The sequence below is a fragment of the Canis lupus genome, chromosome 15 (assembly GCF_011100685.1).
Source record: "Canis lupus familiaris isolate Mischka breed German Shepherd chromosome 15, alternate assembly UU_Cfam_GSD_1.0, whole genome shotgun sequence".
NCBI lineage: Eukaryota > Metazoa > Chordata > Mammalia > Carnivora > Canidae > Canis > Canis lupus.
Window position 1 is genome coordinate 9404708 of NC_049236.1, and position 21349 is coordinate 9426056.

The following is a 21349-nucleotide window of genomic DNA, read 5'->3' on the forward strand; positions in this document are numbered from 1 at the left end:
AACTATGTCTGTCCTACACAATTTCCTCCATTATTTGCCAGTATTTGCCTATTTAGACACCTGTCTCTCCTGCTAGATCTTGAGAGCAACCAGGTTATGCCTAATTTGTCCGTTATCCTAAGCACGCAGAATAGGGTAGACATTCATTCATACATCTATTCACTTACTCATTGAACACTTACTCTGAGCTGGGTTCTGTGTTGGCACTTGGGATCTAATAGTGAACAAAACAGCTATGATACTTACTGTCATGGAATTCATGGAAAAGGGACAATAAACAAATAATTATACAAATAAATATATAATTTAAAATGTTGTAGACAAATTGAATGGTGTGTGAATTATATCTTGATAAACCTGTTAGAAACTGTGGTAAGTTCTGCATGAATTAGAACTCTTGTTATGGCAAGTGATAAAATCCCAAATCAAACTAGCTTTAATTTTTTTTAAAATAGAATTTATTGGGGCACCTCGGTGGCTCAGTCAGTTAAGTATCTGCCTTCAGTTAAGTGTCTGCCTTCAGCTCAGGTCACAATCCCAGGGTCCTGTGATCAAGCCCCACATCAGGCTCCCTGCTCAGCAAGAAGTCTGTTTCTCCCTCTCCCTCTGCCTCTCCCCCAAGCTGTGCTCTCTCTCCTCTCTCCCTCTCTCTCTCTTTCTGACTTACTCTCTCAAAAAAATAAATAAAATATTTTTATTTTTTTATTTTTTATTTTTATTTTTTTTAAATAAAATATTTTTAAATAAATAGAATCCATTGACTCATGTAGTTAGAAAGTCCACTAGACCCAGGATTCTCAACTTTGCTTATCCCTTCAGCCTCCTTCCTTCTCCAGTCAAATTCTGCATGAGGAGTAAGATGGATGATGGCAGTGCCAGATTCATATTTTCCCAACTCCTTCAAAAAAAGGCCTTCTGTCTCTCAACCACTAAATATCAATGTCAGGGAAGACTATGATTGGCCACCTGTGAGTCATGTGCCTGTCCCAGTGGCTGGGGGAGGCGGGTATTATAACCTATAGTGCCACCACAACTCTTTAAAATAGTGATTCCCCAAAAGAAGGAATGGTGGGCAGATAAAAGTAACATAAGTTACAAGTGCTATGAAGAAAGTGAGAAAGAAAAATCTAATTTTAGACTGGAGAATCAAGATCTTCTGAGAAAGTAACACTGAAGCTGAGAACTACAAGATTAGAAAAAGTTAGCCAGGCAGAGTGAGTGTGAGTGTGTGTGTGGGTGTGTGTGGGGGGAGGGGAAGCAGAGGGCCATATTCCAGATCAAGAATAGTCCTAATGTGGGGTAGAGCTTGAAGCACTCATGATATTGAAAGAAAGCCATGCCACAGGGGCTAGACAATCAAGGGGAGAGCGGTGTGAGGTGGGAGTGGAGAGATAGGCAGGGATCGGGTCATGAAAGATCTCGTGGGCCATTTAAGAATTTTGCAAGGATGTGATCAGTGAACAGTGAGGATGCTCAGCCTTCCTCATCCCCACATCAGTCCTACCCTGCTATGCCAGCAGTTAAGTTTCAGTGGTCTGCTTGCTACCATAGTAGTGCCCCTCTTGTGCTTCATGGGATTCCTCTTCAGGACTCCCTTTCCTTTAGCTTTTCTTAGCTCACTAGGCTAAGACTAGTGATATGGCCAGCAGCCAGCTTTTGTTAAAGCTATGAGTAGCAGCAGGCCATCAATATCCTCAAGGTTCTTGGGACATGGGTGAGACTGTGGAATCACTGAGGCAAGTGGATCTTTGGGAGTGTGGGAGAGTTTCAGATCCTGTACCAAGAGGCACAGCATTTTAGGGCTTCTGCCCTCCTGTGCCCTTCAGGAAGGGGCTTTTTGTCCCTTCCCTAGATCTGAATGCAGATGGGTCTGGCCAAAGCCCGAAGGATAGTAAAAGAGAAACACACTTCTGCCTACAAGGGAAGGAGAGACTCATTTACAACGTGGTTTTGGAACACACACATACACTCATTCCAGCAAAGTAGAGTGGGAAAAGCAACAAGACCAGGAGTTAGGAGGCTGAGGGTTTTATCCTGTTCCTGCCACTAGTTTACTAGGTGACCTTGAGCATCTTGTTTCCTGTCTCTGGGTCTTAGTTTGCCCATCTGAAAACAGAGGATTTGGATTCACTGACAGGAAGGCCCATTTGGCTCTACCCCTCTTTGATTCCATGATTTCAATTCACATAGTTCCTGCTTATCACTCAGATTCCTTGTACACTGCCTTGCTTATTTTAGGTGCCTGTTAGATGTGGGTTTTTTTGGATTGGGGTGAACAATTGAAACCTGGGTCACTAAGTCTAGTTAGACAGAATCAGAAACCCAGTTGACATTGATAGTAACCAACTTTGGTGCAGTAACTAATTTACAAGGTGCTTTCACAACAATTTTTTGTGATCTTTACTCTTACTTCTGGCCTGGAAGTACCTTCATTATACTTCATTATACTAATGAAGACGTTGATTCTAGACGTGTATTTTCTTGCATATAATGAGCTGTGCCACACTTCTCTGTCTTTACTTTTTCATTGAAAGATAATGTAATTTTTCTAAGCCATATAGGTAACAGGTATTAGGCCCAACACTCAAACTCAGCCTTTGGACTAAAACTCCTAACGTTCCCAGTATATCATCATCCAGTGGTATTTTCCCAAAAGCTTGCCATATCTTCTCATCAAATTCCTACCCTCAGTCACAGTGTTTGTGAGATTTCTTCAGATTCTGTTGTGGTAACACATATAAGTTAGGAACTTAGGTAATAAAGGTTTCTCACATATGCCAACTGCAGGTCAGTTGTGACTGTTCTGTGTGTCCTCTTACTCTGGGATCTAATCTGGGATGGCTAAACTAGACAAAGGCTCTTAAATTTTTTGTTGGGATTTGGAATGCCCACATCCATTGGCCAAAGCAAGTTACATGACCAAATCTAATGTCAGTGGATTGGGGATATATTCCTCCCACAATCAGGCACTGCAGGCTACTTGCCAGTGGGTGGGGACGCCAGATCCTCTACAGGGAGGGTAGGGAATAATCTGCCACTATCACCTAACACATGTGGGCCCTGGGGACACAGAGGTGAGTGGGTTCCCTGCCCTCAAGATGCTCCTGATGGGGCGCATGGGTGGTGCAGTCAGTTAAGCATCTGACTCTTGGTTTTGGCTCAGGTGGTGATCTCAGGGTCATGAGATACAGTCCTGCATCAGGCTCTGTGCTCAGTGCCGTGCTGAGTCTGCTTGAGATTATCTCTCTCTCTCTCTCTCTCTCTCTCTGTGCCCCTCCTCCTTGCTATAAATAAATAAATAAATAAATAAATAAATAATATTTTAAGAGTAAGATGCTCATTGACTAGGGGAACAAAATAGTGGATAATTTCAACATCCTCTGGGTAGATGGCTTTGTCAGTCCTTAGCCCGTATGCTATCATTCTTCACTCTTCTACTCTCTCTTCTGCAAGTACCCCCATCTCCTGCCCCATCCCAGGGAGTTAACATTTGCAGGCTGTGTTTCCCAGGCTCCTGAGATAGCAGCTTTTGTCTGGGTTTAGCCAAGGAGAGACACTGGCAGGTGATTAGAGATGGAGAAAGGGGAAACCTGTATATTCCCACTCCCCACTCCTTAAGTACAGGCTGCTTCTCTTCTCTGGCTCCTGATCCCATGATTCTAGCTTCTTTTGGCCATTTATTACTAAGGCTAAAGAACCTAGCTTGTTTTGTTTCTTTGCTGTTGAGGATCTCTGGTTTCCTCACTATTCTATTGGCCTCTTTGTTCTTCTGTCACCTATATAACCAATTCCCTCTGGTTTAAATGTTAAGAATAGTTCCCATTTTCCTGTTGGAATCTGACTGAAACAACTGTGTAAGGCGCCTTGGGAGTACAGGGAGAGGTACATTATATGTTCTGAGTGGTGGAGGTGGGGCAGGAAGAGAAAGGGAAGGTTCTTTGGAATCAGTGATTCCACAGGTCAATAATGAAGGTGATTAGGAATAGGAACTAGTTGGGACACCTGGGTGGCTCAGTGGTTGAGTGTTTGCTCAGGGCATGATCCTGGAGTCCTGGGATCGAGTCCCACATCGGGTCCCCTGCATGGAGGGAGCCTGCTTCTCCCTTTGCCTGTGTCTCTGCCTCTCTCTGTGTCTCTCAAGAATAAATAAATAAAATATTTTTTTTAAAAGGAATAGGACCTAGAGAGTAATAGTGTAAACAATGGCACCAAATAAGAAAGTGTCAAGGGGTGCTTGGATGGTTCAGTTGGTTAAGTGGCCAACTCTTGGTTTCAACTCAGGTCATGATCTCTGGGTCCTGAGATTGAGGCCTGTCAAGTTCCCTGTTCAGTGGGGAGACTGCTTCAGGAATCTTTCTCTCCTTCTACTTCTCTCCCTGCTCTCTCTCTCTCTCTCTCTCAAATAATCTTTAAAAAAAAAAAAAAAACCAGAAAGAAAGAAAAAATAAAGTGTCAATGTCTCTATAACATGGTGTGAGCCAGGAAGATGGGGCTAGGGAAGTAGATAGAAGTCAAGCCATGCAGAACCTTGGGTGTTAAGTCAATGAGGCTGGGTATTCCATTATTAGACCTCTTTCAGTCCCACTTACATAAATCCAAGTCAAAATAGCTGGACAGAAGCATAGTTGAGCAAAACAGAAGAGAAAGTTGCTCTAAATGAGATGATTGAGAAATAAAGGGTGTTGGATGAATGGTTCGCATGAAACCCAAAGTTCTTGAAAATGAGAACAACTCTTGACAGAAAGGAACATGGTGAATCCCTTGCTAAATCCTCAGTGACCAGAGGGGCATGAGTTGAAGGTTGATACATGACAGGGTTGGGAGGTATCAGAGCGAGGTAGAAAAGGAATTTGAACATAAAAGTGGAGGAGAAGTGTTCTGGGGCAATGTCAGGATGAGGAGAAGTGAGTTCAGTTGACTGTGAGTTTTGAATAGAATTCTGATGTCAAATTCAGAAGCAGGCAGTGTGGACAAACTGTAGAATCTGTGGGTCTGGCAGCTGCCTTTGGACAGGATAGGTAAACATGATCATGGTGAGTGGTGTGGCTTATCTCAGATTCAGCTAAGAGGTGAACCCTATTAAAGAGCAGAAATATTGTTCTGAAGCCAATTAGAGGGAGGAAAGGATTGAGTCTGATTAATTGGTTGTCATCTTCCTGACCTCACCAGGTTCTCAACTCCTGAGAATCCTTACTAATGAACCTGAGGAAAAGGTTATCACCTGGGCCTGCTAATGTGGAGGCTTCCAGAAGTCTGACAGTAATTGGGTGGGTGTTCATTTGGGGCAGTTCTGCTAGGAAGAGAGGCCCATGAGCTGGCTAAGGCCAAGAGCTCCCATACCTTGGGTACCTGTGAGATGACAGTGGCAACATCTCCTTGGCATGACATGGAGAGTTCTCCAGGAGTCTCCACAAGGCTTACTCATCATGCCTTATCTCATCACTGAGCTTTCTGCTCTAATGATAACAAACTGCTATGATCATTCTGGCACATACCAAAGTCTTTTATCTGTGCTCATGCTGTTTCCCCTGCCTGGTATGCTACACATGCATGTGCTCACACATAAACTCACAATCACCTATCTTTATCTAGCTGATACCTGCTTAGGAATCACTTTCTCCAAGAAGCCTTCCCTGGCCCCCAGGACAGTTAGGTGCCTCCTCTTGTGCCCTGCTAATCCCCTCGCTTCCCACCACTCCAGCATTTATCACTGTACTATTGTCAGTGTGTCTGTTTCCCACACTAGACTAGGAGCCCCACCAGGGTAGGAACTACTGATTCACCTCAGTATCCTCATGCATGTTAAGGTGAGGTCTCATGACCCCCACTATCCCCATCCTCTCAAGTACACTGTCCATCCTCATCCCCACCTCCTTCATTCATTTGTTCATCAACCAACACTCAACAAATGCCTATTCCTCTGGCTAGTGCTGGGACCCAGATGAATGACACGATCTCTGCTCAGGGAGCTCCTTGTCAAATGTCCCTCTACCATGCTGGGTAATGTGCTATAGCAGAAGGAAGCACAGAGCAAAATGAAGAGGCTGTTATCTAAGCTGAGTCCTGAAGAATGAGACGTTAGGTGAAGAGTTATGCTCCATTCTAGTCTTAAAGCCTCCCCTCTCCACCAACTTCTGGAAGCCTCCTCCTGCTGTCTTCCCACTGCCATTCTCTCTCCACTGCATTCCTGCATAGCCTCTGGTTTGCTCTACCTGGGTTAGAAATGTTATAGTGTGTTCCGTCACTGTTCCAATTGAGAGTGAGACAAGGGGGCATAAGGGATAGAGCCCTGGCTTATGCCCATCTCTGGCTCTGGTTTTTCCTATCTGTAAATTACAAGTCATAACTCCTGCTTTGCCCCACCTGGCTCACAAGGTTGTTTTAAAATTGTATTTGTGAAAAAAAATAAAATAAAATTGTATTTGTGAACTGTTACAGACTATGCACACATGAGGGATTGAAACTCTGATTAGTGTGTCTTTTCCACAATTAGATTTGATCTCCCTTTGCCCCTGGTTCTCAACACAAGACCTGGAACAAAGCCAATGTTCAGTAAAGACCTATTTTATTGTTTGACCCTGGTGAGGAGGAAAAAGTTTTCCCTAACGGCCCTGAGTGTAAGGAAGCTGGGACTACAGTGGGCTAGGAATAGAAGGGAAAGGGAATTAACATGTATCCCACAGGCCAATTATTTCACTTACTTCTGTGCATTTAATTCTTATTACCACCCTATGAGGTAGGTAATAGTCATCCTATTCTAAAAATGAAGAAACAGAGGCTGAGAGAGGTTGGGCATCTTGCTTAAGGTCACACAGCCAGGCTATATGATTCCTGGGCATCTTCTCACTGCCCACCTGTACAACATGACATGTCCACCCCTTGGTGCCAGTTCCTTAGAAGGGGCCCTTGGCCTTGATTTGTATCCTCATCTTCATCCAAACCAATAGTTAAAGCCTATTTACTTCTTTACCTATTTGTCCCTTTCCTAGGCAAGCAACACACTTCCTCCACCTCCCTAAACATTGTCATTTGTGATAAGCCAGCCTTTGGCTTGCTTATCAAATTGACCAGAGCGTCAATTTTTATGATGGTCATTAAGAAAAGCTACATGCTGGAGGGTCTCTGAAGCTGACTGGGTTTCTGTGGCCTGAAGATAATGAACCAGCAGCTGCCTCCTTTATCACATGTCCACAGTTAGGGCACACTTCTGCTGCTGTCCTTTCTTGGGTTAGGAAATGGGCCACAGAGAGGCTGTCAACCAGAGGAGCCTTGGGAAGAGCTGAGAGTGCTTTCAAGCTGAGATGGCGAGGGAGGAAGAACCTTGTTTGTACTTGGGGGCTTTAGCCCTCTCTGTGGACAGTGGGATAATAAGGAGGAGGGAGGAGGAGAGAGAGCCCCTCCTTTGTAGGAAAAGATGACAAGAGAAGGAGAACAGGATGAAGAGAAGGTGAGAGGAGCAAGATGAAGTATAGAGAAAAAGCAACTGTCATTCCAGCAGGCAACTTCGTACAGCAGATTATCCATCATCTCACTCAATTCTCCCACTGCTCTTAGCAGGAAGACACTATGGCTATCCCTATTTGACAGCCAAGGAGTCTGAGACTCAGAGAGACTAAGTGATTCAGAGACATAAAGTGACCTGCCCAGATTCAGACACTGTGATAGATAAAAGCAGAGAGGGCCAAAGATACTTGTAAAGAAGAGAAAGAGAAAGTTATAGTGAAGAAAGGAAAGAAAGAAGGAAGGGAGAGAGGAAAGGAAGGAACAAAAAAAGGAAGGAAGAAATGAAATTAAAAGGTAGAAAGAAAGGAAATTGAAAGGGAGAAAGAGAAGAAGTGGGAGACGGCGCTGAGTATGGACTTTGGAGCCAGTCAAGCCCAGATCTAAACTCAATTTCCATTAATACAGCCATGTGACCTGTGTGAGTTATGTAATTCCTTGAAGCCTTCGTTTTCTGATTTATAAACTGACATGATTATATTTACCCACCGGCTGTGTGAGGATTAAGATAGTATTTCTAAAGCTCCTGGCCTAGTGTCTGACATTTAGTAGGTGCTCAATAAATATAAAGAATCCCAAGGAGAAAGTGTGAGGAACATAAGGAAAAAGAAGGAGTGGGGATCCCTGGGTGGTGCAGCGGTTTAGCGCCTGCCTTTGGCCCAGGGCGCGATCCTGGAGACCCGGGATCGAATCCCACGTCGGGCTCCTGGTGCATGGAGCCTGCCTGTGTCTCTGCCTGTCTCTCTCTCTCTCTGTGTGACTATCATAAATAAATAAAAATTAAAAAAGGAAAAAGAAGGAGTGACACCAAAAAAAGGGAAGAGAAAAGCTTTTGAGGAGAAAAAAAAAAGATGGACCTGGAAGGAAAAGAAAAGAGAAAGGAAGATGGACAAAAGAGGAGGGAGGAGGCTGGGGCAGGGACCTATAGGGAAGGACTGCCAGCAGCCTGGCCAAAATTCCACAGTTAGAAAGCAGCCACTTGGTCTGAATCGGGAGACCTTTCTTATGTCTCCCAGGACAACCACGTTCTGTTCATTGTCACAGCAAGTGTCCTTAAGGATCTCAAGGTACAAAACAGACAAGACTATCTCAGGCCTCAGGTGCAGTCCTCCGCGTGCCTTCTGCTGAGTTCGTGTGGGGAGGGGAGCCACGGGGGAACTCCGGGGGAATCCAGGAGGAAGAACCTCGTGGAGTGGAGATAAGCCAGTGTGTCCAGGGCGGAAAGGGCGAGTGAAGCTGCTTGCCCGCTGTGGATCTTGGGCCTCCCAGACCTTAGACTAGAGCTGGCCAGGCTGAGGCGAGGGGAAGGCACGGCAAAGAGGAGGGAGATCCCGTCAGAAAGGCCAACGCCTGGACTTCTCAGACTGGCTTCTCTATGCATCTGGAGCAAGTCGGCTTATTTCTTTAAGCCACAGCGTCTGCAGGAGTGAAATGGAGAGGGTCTGCCCAGACATTTGTTCTCCCAGGGGTGACACGAGGAGCAGATGAAATAATGGACGTGATCAAGGCTGTGGAAAACTGTGAGGTGCTGTATACACATTTGGAAGAATTCACTCTTGCAGGAAACATATAATGACCCCACTCTGCGTCAGGCACAGCGCTGTATACCTGCGTTATCTCGTTTAATGAGGAAGGTAAACTAGGACATTGATTCATAAAGAGAATTAGGTGACTCGTTGGGGTAACGTAGCCGCCGCCGAAGGTAGGGCCGGGATCTGACTACAGCCGGTGCAGTAATCCCTGCCCTGCGCCTTCGTTGCCCCCTCTCCTCTCTCTCTTTCTTTCTTTCTTTCTTTCTTCCTTTCTTTCTTTCTTTCTTTCTTTCTTTTCTTTTCTTTTCTTTCTTTCTTTCTTTCTTTCTTTCTTTCTTTCTTTCTTTCTTTCTTTCTTTCTTTCTTATTTTATTTTAATTTTTAGGTTTTATTAATTTAAAAGAGAGAGAGAGAGAGAGAGAGCATGAACGGGGAGAAGGGGAGAGGGAGAGGGAGAAGCAGACCGCCTGCTGAGCAGGGAGCCTGACAGGGGGCTTGGTCCCAGCCCCCTGGACCCTGACCTGAGCTGAAGGCAGACACTCACCTGGCTGAGCCGCCCAGGTGCCCCTATAGCATCTCTTTAAAGCAGACTCCTCTGCCATGGAATTAGGTCTCCTTGCTTCACTCTTGCACTGGCTGTATTAATCTAGAGTATTCTGGCCAGAGGGCATAAAAAGGAAGGGAAAAATCCTTACCGTTATCTCTCTTCTCTCCTTAGGGTTTGACTTCTTTGAAGCCAGCGCCAAGGAGAACATCAGCGTGAGGCAGGCCTTCGAGCGCCTGGTAGATGCCATTTGTGACAAAATGTCTGATTCGCTGGACACAGACCCCTCCACGTTGGGCACCTCCAAGAATACCCGTCTCTCAGACACCCCACCACTGCTGCAGCAGAACTGCTCATGTTAGGCAAGGCCCACCTTCCCGATCTCCCCTTCTTGTGGCCCCATAGCCCCCCTGCTTCGCCTGTTATGCTCCGTCCACCCCGAGCCCCAATCAAGCTGAGTTGCTGCTGTTCTTGCCTGCAGCAGAGCGGAAGTCTCCCCCTTGAGGTCTCTGCGGGTGGCCCCCCTTACAGATACCCAGCTCTAGACTGACCACCAGGTCACACGTGGGTAGAGATCCACTTTACAGAAGAAGACTCCATTTTTACAGAGGGGATTCATTTCAGGGACTAGGAAAGGGAGTTTCTTTTCTGCCTTTAAAATAAGATTTCCTCCATTTACCAAAATTTGACAAAAGACACTTTTCAGGGCTTGGCCACCTGGGAAAGTAAGTCCTACTGGTACAGCTAATCCTATTAAGAAAACGTCCTCATAACACAACATAGTTGCTTCATATCAGCCTCCCTGTGGGGCTTCCTCTCACTGCAAGCCAAGCTTTGACTCTCAAAGCCCTCTGCCCATTACTGCGGCTGCCCACAGGGCCTGGGCAGTTGCTGTGGTGACAGGCCAGAGCTAATCTCCAGAGAGCTCAGACTCTCTAATGATGCTGAAGGAGCAAAGGCTGAGTCAGAAATACACTTAAAAGAAAAGATCATTCCTTGCAAAATGTCAAAGGTTCCTGCTATATAAAAGAGCAAGAGAGTAAGCTCAAGAAAGACGAAGAGAAAGGAAAGAGAAACAGGCAAGATAAAGGAACAGGTCATGACTTTCTGATTTTGCTGCTTTCCAGCTGGTTTTAACTGTGAAAATTCCATGAAATTAGCCTTTGTTTTTGAGACTCCCAGAATTGGAAACATTTAGAGTTGCCTAGTCTGACTAGTCCATTTCCATCTTCACATCTCCGATAAGTGGCTGCCAGGGCTCACAACCAAATCTCTTTCTTCTTCTTCTTCTTCTTCTAAGATTTTATTTATTTATTTATTTATTTATTTATTTATTTATTTATTTATTTAGAGAAAGAGTGAGCGGTGGCAGGGTGGGGGGTGGGGAGACAGAGAGAGAGAGAGAGAGAGAGAGAGAGTGTCTCCAGCAGACTTCCTGCTAAGCATGGAGCCCAACTTGGGGCTCTATCCATGACACTGAGATGCTTAATGGACTGAACCAACCCAGGCGCCCCCCAGATATCTTTCTTCTAAAACATACCTTCTAGGCAAGGATGGGAGCTTATTGTCTACACCACCTTTGGGCTGCTCGCAATATCAGAAAGTTTTCCTTGCTTTAAGCTGAAATCTCTCCCTTGGAAATTCTTCTTCCTCTTCTCACCCCATTTGTCCCAGCTCTGCTGCCAGAGACCTCACAGTCTATGTTCCCTCTGACCCTTGAGACCCTTGGCTGATTTGAGAACAGAAATCATGACCTCCACCCTTTCTCTGAGTTAAGTAGCTCTGCCATTCTTGATAGTATCTTCCCCTCATCTTGCCCTTTCTTCCAACCCATCTTTCAGTTACTCCTGAGTAGTCCAACTGGGAAGGTGATTCAAAGCAGAATAAATCTAAGAGGGTTGACCCTAACAAAATTAGGGGAACTGAACTCAGAGGTCTCAATCTCAAACTCATTCTCCTGGGAGTGAAATCTTAGCTTCTACTGAGGAGTGGATGTGAAGCCACTCCTAGTGAAAACTGCTTAATTAAACACCTGAAGGAGAAAACAAACCAAAATCACAACCAGGAAAAACCCTCTGACACCAGAAACAAACTGAATGGATTCTAGCTTCTTAAGACCTGGCATATGTTTGGTTTTTAGCTGAAATAATGACATGGAACTAGCAATGATTCCTGAAAATCTTTCCTCCCAGGCTTGGCCCAAATCTCCAGTTCCCGCTGCACTAACACACCACCTTAGAAGTTTTGGTGGGGGAGAGGGGAGTCTCCTCGAAGTTTCTTGTCCATTTCAAATGCAGCTCATTTTCCTAGGAAAGTGCATTAACTGGCATAGGTCCACTGACAACATAAAAGGACCCTCCAGAGTCAGCTCCATGGAGGTGTTGCTTTCTTCAATGCCATGCTAAAGACTTGAAATCAGGAGTCCTGGACTCTGCCCTTAAATCAAGCATGACTCTGGACCAGTCTTGATTTCCTGCCTATAAGATGAGGGGGTTATTTGGGTAATCTTTAAGGTCCCTTCTAGTCCTAATAACTCTGTGACTCTTTATCATTTCAGTTGATCTGAAAAATAAACCTAAGAGATGAAGATTATCACCCCAATGTTGTTGTAGCTAACACCAGTGCCATGCGCACTCTGTACTTAGCATTGTTCCAAGCACTTTACATGTATTAACTTATTTATCTTTTCATCAACTTTGTGAAGGAGGCACTACAATCAACCTCATTTAAAGATGAGGAAGATAAGGTAAAAAAAAGATTCTCTAGCTTGCCTAACCCCACATAATGAGTAAATAGTAGAACTGGGGTTCAAACTCAGGCAGTAGGCTCCAAGGTCTGTGCTCTCCACCACATTACTCTTTACTACATTTTTAATAGATTAAACTGTGACCCAAAAAGGTTAAGAGACATGGTACAGCTAGCGAGTATTAGACTCATATTAGGACTCGATCCCAAGGCCATCAGGTTCTAAGTCCACTGGAGAAAAGACTTATGTTTCTTCTCTGTTAGCAAATCTCTCAACGATTCAGACTAATCCAAAGTGATGGATGTCTAATGCTTCTGGAGTCAGTCTCTGAGGCAACCAGGTTCCAAGAGCCTGAGCAAAAATTGTCCAGTGTTTCTCAGGCCCAAGTCGCAGTATCTGCCTTTGTCAGGCAAATCTTATGTAGCTGTCAAGCAGGACTTTAAGCAGCCTCCCTACTTCAGCAATGGGACATTTTGCAGGAGTGACTTGGCTAACTTCTTTGACCACAGAAGAATGTGACCTCTTTATAGGCAGTGGCTCTAGGTGTGCTTTTTTACACTGTCAAATCAATACAGGTCAGGCATAATTACTGTTTTTCTGGGCAGTAACACCCATCCACCCTAGTACTAGGATTTCAGACTGAGCTCCTCGTGACCCTTGGATATTTTAGTACATATATCCATTAATCTTTTCTTTCATATTGGATATCTAGGCAAGGATTGAAATTTTTACTTAAAATTATTAAATTCTTTAAAATCAGGAGCCAGTTTAAGAGAGCAATTTTCTTCACAACGGACAGAATCAAGAGTTAAATGTAATAGTGGCAAACTCTTCTACTGGGCAACAAACAGAGCTGCTGGCTAGAGGGCAGCTCCCCAGCCCTGCTCTGTGACCTTGTTTCTGCAGCGTGGAAGGCAGGAGCTTCCAGCTGATTACAGTGCAATGTTCCTCAATCACGATAATAGTGCAATTAGCTACCAAGGTTCAAGCTGCGTGGTATGTTAGAGGCAACTCGTCCTGGTTTTCATCTTGCTTAACAATCCAAATAAAAGATTTAAGGGATCTCTGGGTGGCGCAGCGGTTTGGCGCCTGCCTTTGGCCCAGGGCACGATCCTGGAGACCCGGGATCGAATCCCACGTCAGGCTCCCGGTGCATGGAGCCTGCTTCTCCCTCTGCCTGTGTCTCTGCCCCCCCCCCCTCTCTCTCTCTCTCTCTGTGTGTGTGACTATCATAAATTAAAAAAAAAAAAGATTTAAAAACAAAAACTCTTGACCTCAAAAGAGGCAAAAGTAGGCCAAAAGTGCAATACAGTATTATAGCTATTCACAGAATGTTTTAAATGCATATGTATCTGTATATACAGAGTGATTTATGACTTATTATCGTCTCCTCAGTCTGTAGCATTAATTAACAGCTAGGAGCAGCAATGGGGTTGGGTGCACTGAATGGCCACAGACTTGTCAAATATAAGCTCTAAGGGAGCTTAGAGAAAATCTTGTCCCGGATCCTCATTTTACAAAGAGGAGGGTTGAGGTCCATGGAAGAAAAGGGAATTTCCTAAGGTCTACTCTGAGAGTATGTCAGTGATGGAGTCAGGACCCGGTCTTGGATCACCTCCAGGTAGAAATTTATCTGTTTTGTATCTACTGTGACCTGGTTCTGTTAAACACTAGATACATATATATGAAAACAAATGATCCCTGCCTGCAAGGTACCTATAGTCTCATGGGGGTGCTGTTTCTAAAATATCCCAATTTGGCAGTCAAGGAAACATAGCCTTGGAAAAGTTAACGTGTTCAAGTCACTTAGTAATATCATTTGAATTCACTTCTGAATCATGCTCATTCAATTTCTCTCTTCAGATTGTCTCTCAGATGAAGAGTATATGGAGCAGTGGTAGTGAGAGTCCTTTGGTCTCAATTACTTTGTGACCACAGCCTTGTAATCTCCACAGAATGATATGAATATCTCCCAGACCTGACTTTCAAGTTCACATCACCTGCTCCTGCTCCAGGGCTCTTTGCTTGGGTGTCAAGATTCCTTGAGTGTCTTGAGGAATGTTTATTTGAGTTTGTTTGCCAATAGTTTGGGGTAAGGAGAAGGAATTATAGTAACCAGTGTCCTGGGATCTCACTGATTTCAGATTCTGCATCTCTACGAAGTTACCCCTGATTACCTGTCTCAGTTGGAGGATCAGCCTATGCCTGGGATTGCACCCGAGACAGGCCCCTGAGATATGAATACTGTTAAGCGATGTTTTTTAAGGTCTTTATCCCTTATATGAAGATTTATTCATTTGTATTTACTCATTTAATAAGTGAACTAGTATGTGTAAGTGTCTAATATGTCAGGATACAATCAATGGCACATTAAACACAAGCCTTTCCTTCATGAGGCTTGTAGTCTAGTAGCTTGTGGTGTAGCCTAGACATTGTAAAATACCCAAATACGGTTAAAAAGTGCTCTGAAGTAAAGGTACATCATTCTGTGAGAACACAACTGGGAAAACTAAATCATATTTGTGGAGCTGTTTCAAGAGTCCTAGGAAGACTCCACTGCCCCCAAATACTTCTGCTATCCACTGGCCATTGCTTTATATTCCTCAAGCTTTCGTTTTTTAGTTCAAACCTTTGATGACTAATCAAACACAGATCCTCCAAAAAGAGTAAGAGTGACAGAACATTTGTACCTGTGAAATATCTTTAGACTGCCTGGTTCAGAGTTAATTACTGTCTTCCAAGGGACATAACAAATGACCACAAAACTTAGTGACTTGAAAAAACAAACATTTATTATTTCTCATAAATCGGTGGGTTAGCTGAGTGATTCTTCTGGCTCAGGCTGGGAGGTCTAGAGTGACTTCATTCACATGCCTGGAGTCCCAGCTGAAATGACTAGGGTGCTTGAGGTGCCCCTCTATGTGTTTCCATCTTCCAGAAGGCTGCCCAGCCTCGTTCACATGGTGTTAGAAGTTTTTCCAGCAGCAAGAGGGCAAGCTCCAAAGAAGATACTTCTCAAGCCTCTGTATCATGTTTGCCAGTGTCCCACTGACTAATGCAAGTCACATACAAGGGGTGGAAAAATAGATGCTGTCCCTTGATGGAAGAGCTGTAAAGTATTGTGGCCATTTTTTCAACCCACCAAAGGAAGCAATGATAAGTTATCTGAAACCAAGTCTGATAAATTTCCCTGGGTCTTAAAATCTATTATCCCCAAAGAGAAACATCAAAATAGTTTACATCAGGGCAGTCACACCATTTGTTTAGTTGTCCAAAGAATGAAAGAAACTTCTCTATAGAGTTTTGATGCATATTTCACCATTCATTTCTTAGCTACTCCCTGAGGGATGAATCTGGAATCTCATTCTATGGAATTAACTATAATAATGGTTGTGATTCCCACCTGAGATTCCTGGTGGGAAGCCCAGCAGAAGGATTCAGTGTATGCAGAAAAGATGACTCAAAGAATAGTTGAGGGGCACCTGGCTGGCTCAGTCAGTAAAGCATGTGACTCTTGATTTTGGAGTTGTAAGTTTGAGCCCCACGTTGGATGTAGAGATTACTTAAAAATAAAATCTAAAAAACAAAACAAAAAAACACTTGGGCCCTCTGCTCCCAACCTAATCTAGTCCTGTGGCTTTAGATGCCAAGTCTTTGGTAGTGACATGTATACACAGGGCCCAGTAGATATTTCCATGTCTCAAATTTAACATCTCCACCTTGGGACTCTTAATTCTGCCCCAAATTTATTTCAACCCCAGTCTTCACAGAAACCTCGATATTATTCTTAATTCCTTCTTTTTCTTTTCTTTTTTTCTTTTTCTTTCTTTCTTTCTTTCTTTCTTTCTTTCTTTCTTTCTTTCTTTCTTTCTTCTTTCTTTCTTTCTTTCTTTCTTTCTTTCTTTCTTTCTTTCTTTCTTTCTTTCTTTCTTTCTTTCTTTTTCTTTCTTTCTTTCTTTCTTTTTTTTTTCTGTCCACATCCAGCAACAAGTCCTGTGACTCTACTTTTAAAACGTATTTCAAGTCCACCCACTTTTCTCCATTGCCATTGCCATGATCTTGGTTCAAGCCACTTGTTTCTCTTCTGGAGAGCTACCATAGAGTTCCTAACCAGTTTCCCTAGTGCACACTTGCTCTTTTACAGTCCATCCTCCACACAACACAAATATTTTAAAAATATAAATAAATGAACAATTCAGTAACACTGGGGTTTACTTTAATACCACACATGAAAAGAATCCAGAGACTTCAATTATTATTAATAAAAGTTATTTCATCAATTCTCTTTCTAGCCCTGAATCTGCCCCTAACTTACTATAGGACTCCTGGTAAATAATTTCTTGTAATAGCCAGCTATCACTTTTCCCCAGAATTTCTTCTGGAAATAGTAATCTTTTCTTTTGTAGTACTGCTATACCTTCATCCAAACCAGGTGATTCTAGTGAAGACTGTCAATAAAGTGAGTATGTGACCAACCAAGGCCAATCAGAATTCTTCCCTAGGATTTAAAAAGAAAAAATTGGAGCTATTTTCTTCCCTTCTAAGTGGCAGATATTGTGAGGATGCATGCTCTAAAACTGTGATGACCTATCCTCAAACAATGTGTAGAATGCTGATCTATGAGGGGAAAACAAGGCTATCATGCAGACAGAGGCATAAGATGAGAAAGTGTGTTCTGTGGCTTTCTCAGCTGTGATTCCAGCGTCTTGAGGAAGATGTGGAATCACATCTTCCTTTGATTTATTACAAACCTCAGTATATGTTTTCAGTAAAGCCCTCATTTAGTCTTGCTCATTGGAGTTAAGTTCTTAACAATAACCAAAAATATATTGTCCCCTCTTTGGTTTTCAGTTTTCTCCTTTATACATCCTCCCAGCTCCAAAGTGCAGTAATTCTAATTTCTAAACACTGAGTCTTTCAGAAAAATTCCACTTCTGTGGACTTTCTGATGAAGGCATTGTATAATCTGGAACACACCCCACTCTCTTCACCATTTTCTCTTCATGTACCTGAATAAAGGAGGAAAAGAGACTTCTCAAGGTGAAAAGTAGTTCTCCACAAACACTGATGACCGCACAGACAAAGGTTCCTACGGTTAGGTTACTGGTCCACACAGAGACTAGCTTCCCAGGGATTCAAACACTAGACAAAACAGCTAACATCACTGCTGCTCTTTCTCCACATCTGTTCTATGTCTAGCAACTTGGTGACACCCACCATCTTGATAATACAATTGACTAGACTGAGTTGTGTGACATCTGTTTTGTCAGCTTCTCTTCTATAATTTTGAAGTGGCCAAACAGCAAATACCTAAACAGGAAGTCTATGGGAGACTTGAATAGAGTTTCCTTTGCTTGCTACAAAATCATGTCATAGAAATACTAACGTCTGGCACAGTAAATCAGCAAGTCCCTGAGGGGTGTGACTAGGATTCCCAGCACCCTTCAGATTCTGACTCATTTCTTCCTGAGTTTTACCAATGGACTGGGATAAAGCTAATAGGCTGTGTGACCCTGATTAAGTCACTCCCTGTTTCTGGGCTTCATGAGTTTAGACTAGATAATTTCTGTAGGCCCTCTTGGAGCTGATACTCTGTGATTTTAGGCCCATTTTCTGTCAGAGCTGCAAGTGGCAAACAGGATTTTGGCAGGAATCCTTTCATTGTGAAAGCCTTCTTTCTTCTTGGGTAGGATGAAAATAGCCAAGGCTGTGTGGATTCCCTGCCCTCATCAATCAGCCAGGCTTGTGGCCTTGGTTTCTGAGGCTCCCAGAAAGCACATTAGCAATTAAGTGCTTCTGGGTGGTCCTCGTCTGCCTGTAGTTGGCCAGAGGTTCCTAAAGGTTAACAACAAGAATCTCTGATGAGGCTTGTTGAGAATAGCACACAGACATATGCAAGTGAGAAGCAACACTAGGCAGCCATGTTTAAGGGCCAGAAATGCATTCCAATTCAAGGGGAAATGAATTTATCTAGCACCAGACATGCATCAGGCTGAGCTGGGTAAGATCTTTTTGAGGGTAATTTCTGTCATTCAGCTGGGAGGCTGGAAACTAAAGGGCTGAGAGATTTGTGCTGAGCTGTCTTCTAGTCCCTCCAAACATCAAGTTATAGGATGAAGACTGAGAAAGCAGTGTGGTAGAGTGGTTAACAGCATAAGGTTTATAGTCCAAGAGATCTGGGCTCAGTCCTTAGATCTTCATCACAAAACAGTTGTGTGACTTTGAGAAAGTTACTCATGATACCTCAATTACTTCCTATATAAATGGAATAATATCTGCCTCCAGAGGTTGTTGAGAGGATTAAATGTGGGGATGAGTGTAAAGCCCTTAGTGCAGAGCCTGGCATTCATAGTAGGTGCTGAACATGTGTTGACTATTGTACTACACAAGGTCTCAATTAGGCAAAGTGTCCTGGAGCCTTTGTCAAAAGATGCTCCACCAACAGGTACCTGGCTGGCTCAGTTGGTGAAATTGATCTTGGGTCATGAGTTTGAGCCCCACACTGGGGGTAGCATTTACTACAAAACAAAACAAAACAAAACAAAACCCCAGTGCTCAGAAAACCAGGGTTCTAAAAGACTTGGGTTTAAGTCCTACAACGTACTAGCTGTGTAACAGGACACATCTTTTCATCTATAAAATGAGATTAATAATCTTGCCTACTTTACAAAATAGTTGTGAGAATCAAAAGAAACTATGAAATGTTGTGGACGTATAAAATGGAGACAGCATGAGGGGCTGGGAGTAGGCAGTGTTCATTCCAGAATGAAAGCACACCCTCCAGAGTCATTCCAAGGGTCACTTCCACCTCTACCAGCTTTCCCCTCTTACCCTACATTTTGGTCCCAGGAACCTAACCTCACAGAGAAATGTCAGGCCGACATGCTGTGGATGGGGTTGGGGCTCAGGAGAGGCAGGCAGTAGAGTCCATTTGTACAGTGACTAGTATATTATAACAAAAATCATCAATTGTGTGTTTGGCACTTTGCAGTTCCCAAAGTACTTTCTCAGTGAAGCTTCATGGTTTTTGACATAACCCTGTGATGTGGGTTTATCATTCCCAGTACTCAGATAAGGAAAACTGAGGCCTGCACCTGAAGCAACCTACTCAAGACTACAAAATGAAGGCAGCAAGTGGTTGGTTGGTCTTAGAACAAGAGAGTCTGCCCAAGGAGTGAGAGGTCCTGATCCTGAGCCCTGCCCATTTGAGGAGATTGGGGGTAGCTGAAGAGAAAACCTAAACATCAGTTGTGCCTACATCTGGCTTCCTCTCTGCTTGTGGGAGAGAAGAAAGGAGAGGCACACACACACCCACACCCTTAATACAGTTAAACCTTAGAACAGAAGTTTCCTCATCTCATGGCCCAGAGGCTGATGGTCTCGGCAGTCACACAGAGAAATGTCACCTTACTCAATTTGCACACCACTTTCAACTCCTCCAGTTGCTCTTTCTAATTTATTCAACCAGGGACTGGGCTGGTCTCATGCCAGCCTAGGCTGAACAGAAGTCCTCAGGAGGAGCAATTAGCAAATTTGGAGTTCTCCCTCTAGAGGACTGAGCAGAAAAGGGAATAATAACGCTCCTATCTCTCCCCATAAGGTTCTAGCTAAGCAGATGTTTTCATGCTTTTTTATTCTCCCTATATTCTGTGTCCTGACAGCTATTCGAAGTGATATATGAAATGTTATGTGGTATTGTGAGCTTGTACAAATGCAAAGATATACATACACACACGTTTGCACAGTAACAAGAGGGAAGATCCCATTTGCAAATATCTGTGGTGTCTCCCTCTTCTGTGTTGATATGTTTTATTGATTCAGACTGGCTTAGCTTCATGTATCTCCTATCCTTATTGTAATGGCAACGATGGCATGTGCATTAAAGTTCATCTGAACTGTACCTCATGTATGGAGAGACTCTTCCCTGGGTATGTGCTAACAACTTTGGGGGTAGACTTCTGAGATCTTAGGAAGGAACTGCAATGAAAGCCACAATACAAGAACGCCACAATACAAGGCAGTATTCAAGTTCATGATGGGCAAAGCAAGTTCATGACTGACTCAAGATAGGGGGAAATCGGGATGAGTATAACTCTCGGAAAGGCTTCAAGGAGGAGGAAGGACTGGCACTGCCAGAGGCCAGGGACAGCCAATCAACTTGTACTTCTGGAGACCCTGTGTCTTGGGGAGCACAGTGTACCCCAACAGAGGGCTAGGCTATACTGCTGGACAGCATGTGGAAGCCAGGCTGCTGAGCTGGAGAGACAGCGATGAGCCCACAAGAGAATGAAACAAAATGGAGACACAATTGATGGCTCTGGAAAGTAGCAGAACCCATTCCCCACCTGCCAATGCCCCCAAACTATAACAAGTCTAAGAAGGCAGCAAATTCAGTCTAGTTCTTCGCCCATTCCCACTACAGTGTGGTAGGGAGCCCTTCCCCTTCTTCAGCCTGCTTAACTCCTTCTCGTCCATCAGGACTCAGGCATGGAGACCCTGGTGGGCCAGAGAGGATGAAGGGCTGTGGAAATGCAGAGCAGGGGTGACAGAAGTGTCAGATTCTGTATCAGTCAAGATTCCTTTAAGTGACCTGTCCCCACTTCTTTAAAATTTAAATTCAATTGGCCACCATATGGTGTAGCCCCCAGTGCTCCTCACATCACGTGCTCCTTAATGCGCGTGACATAGCCCCACTTTAAATAATCACAAGAAAAGAAAGAGGTCATGGTGACAGGGGAATTTGTTAGCTCATGTTATCGTAAAGCCCAGTGATATATTTAGTTTCAGACCCATCTGGAACTAGGTGATTAAATTATGTTATCAGTATTCTCCGGATTGGCTTCATTCTCAGTACACTCCAGGCTTACCCTACCAATATAGCCATCTAAACAGTCTTTGCTTTAATTGTTTTGGCAAAAGTCCTGGATCATGTACCTATTCTGAGATCAATTATGCTAGGAGGTGAGGTGTTGATTGGCTAAGCCTAGATCTTGTCCAACTCCATCTCAGGAGTGGGAGGCTGGGGTC

General features: G+C 43.8%; 1 protein-coding gene and 1 long non-coding RNA gene across 7 annotated transcripts in view; one reads left to right on the forward strand and one right to left on the reverse strand.

The window, feature by feature from the left end:
* The window catches only part of RAB3B (RAB3B, member RAS oncogene family), an 82365-nt gene extending 62143 nt beyond the window's left edge, over window positions 1–20222 (forward strand). For 5 of the 6 annotated variants that reach the window (XM_038558051.1, XM_038558048.1, XM_038558050.1 and 2 more), the window contains one exon: window positions 9751–10580. In XM_038558051.1, coding sequence (XP_038413979.1) covers window positions 9751–9938 — 188 coding nt within the window. In that variant the 3' untranslated portion in view covers window positions 9939–10580. Of the gene's footprint in view, window positions 1–9750; window positions 10581–14185 lie in introns of those variants that run through there. The other variant, XM_038558047.1, reaches the window with a different exon arrangement.
* LOC102154126 overlaps window positions 16806–21349 on the reverse strand; it is a 34707-nt gene continuing 30163 nt past the window's right edge. The window contains exon 3 of the long non-coding RNA XR_005370225.1: window positions 16806–16820. This is a non-coding gene — a long non-coding RNA (uncharacterized LOC102154126). The remainder of the gene's footprint in view (window positions 16821–21349) is intronic.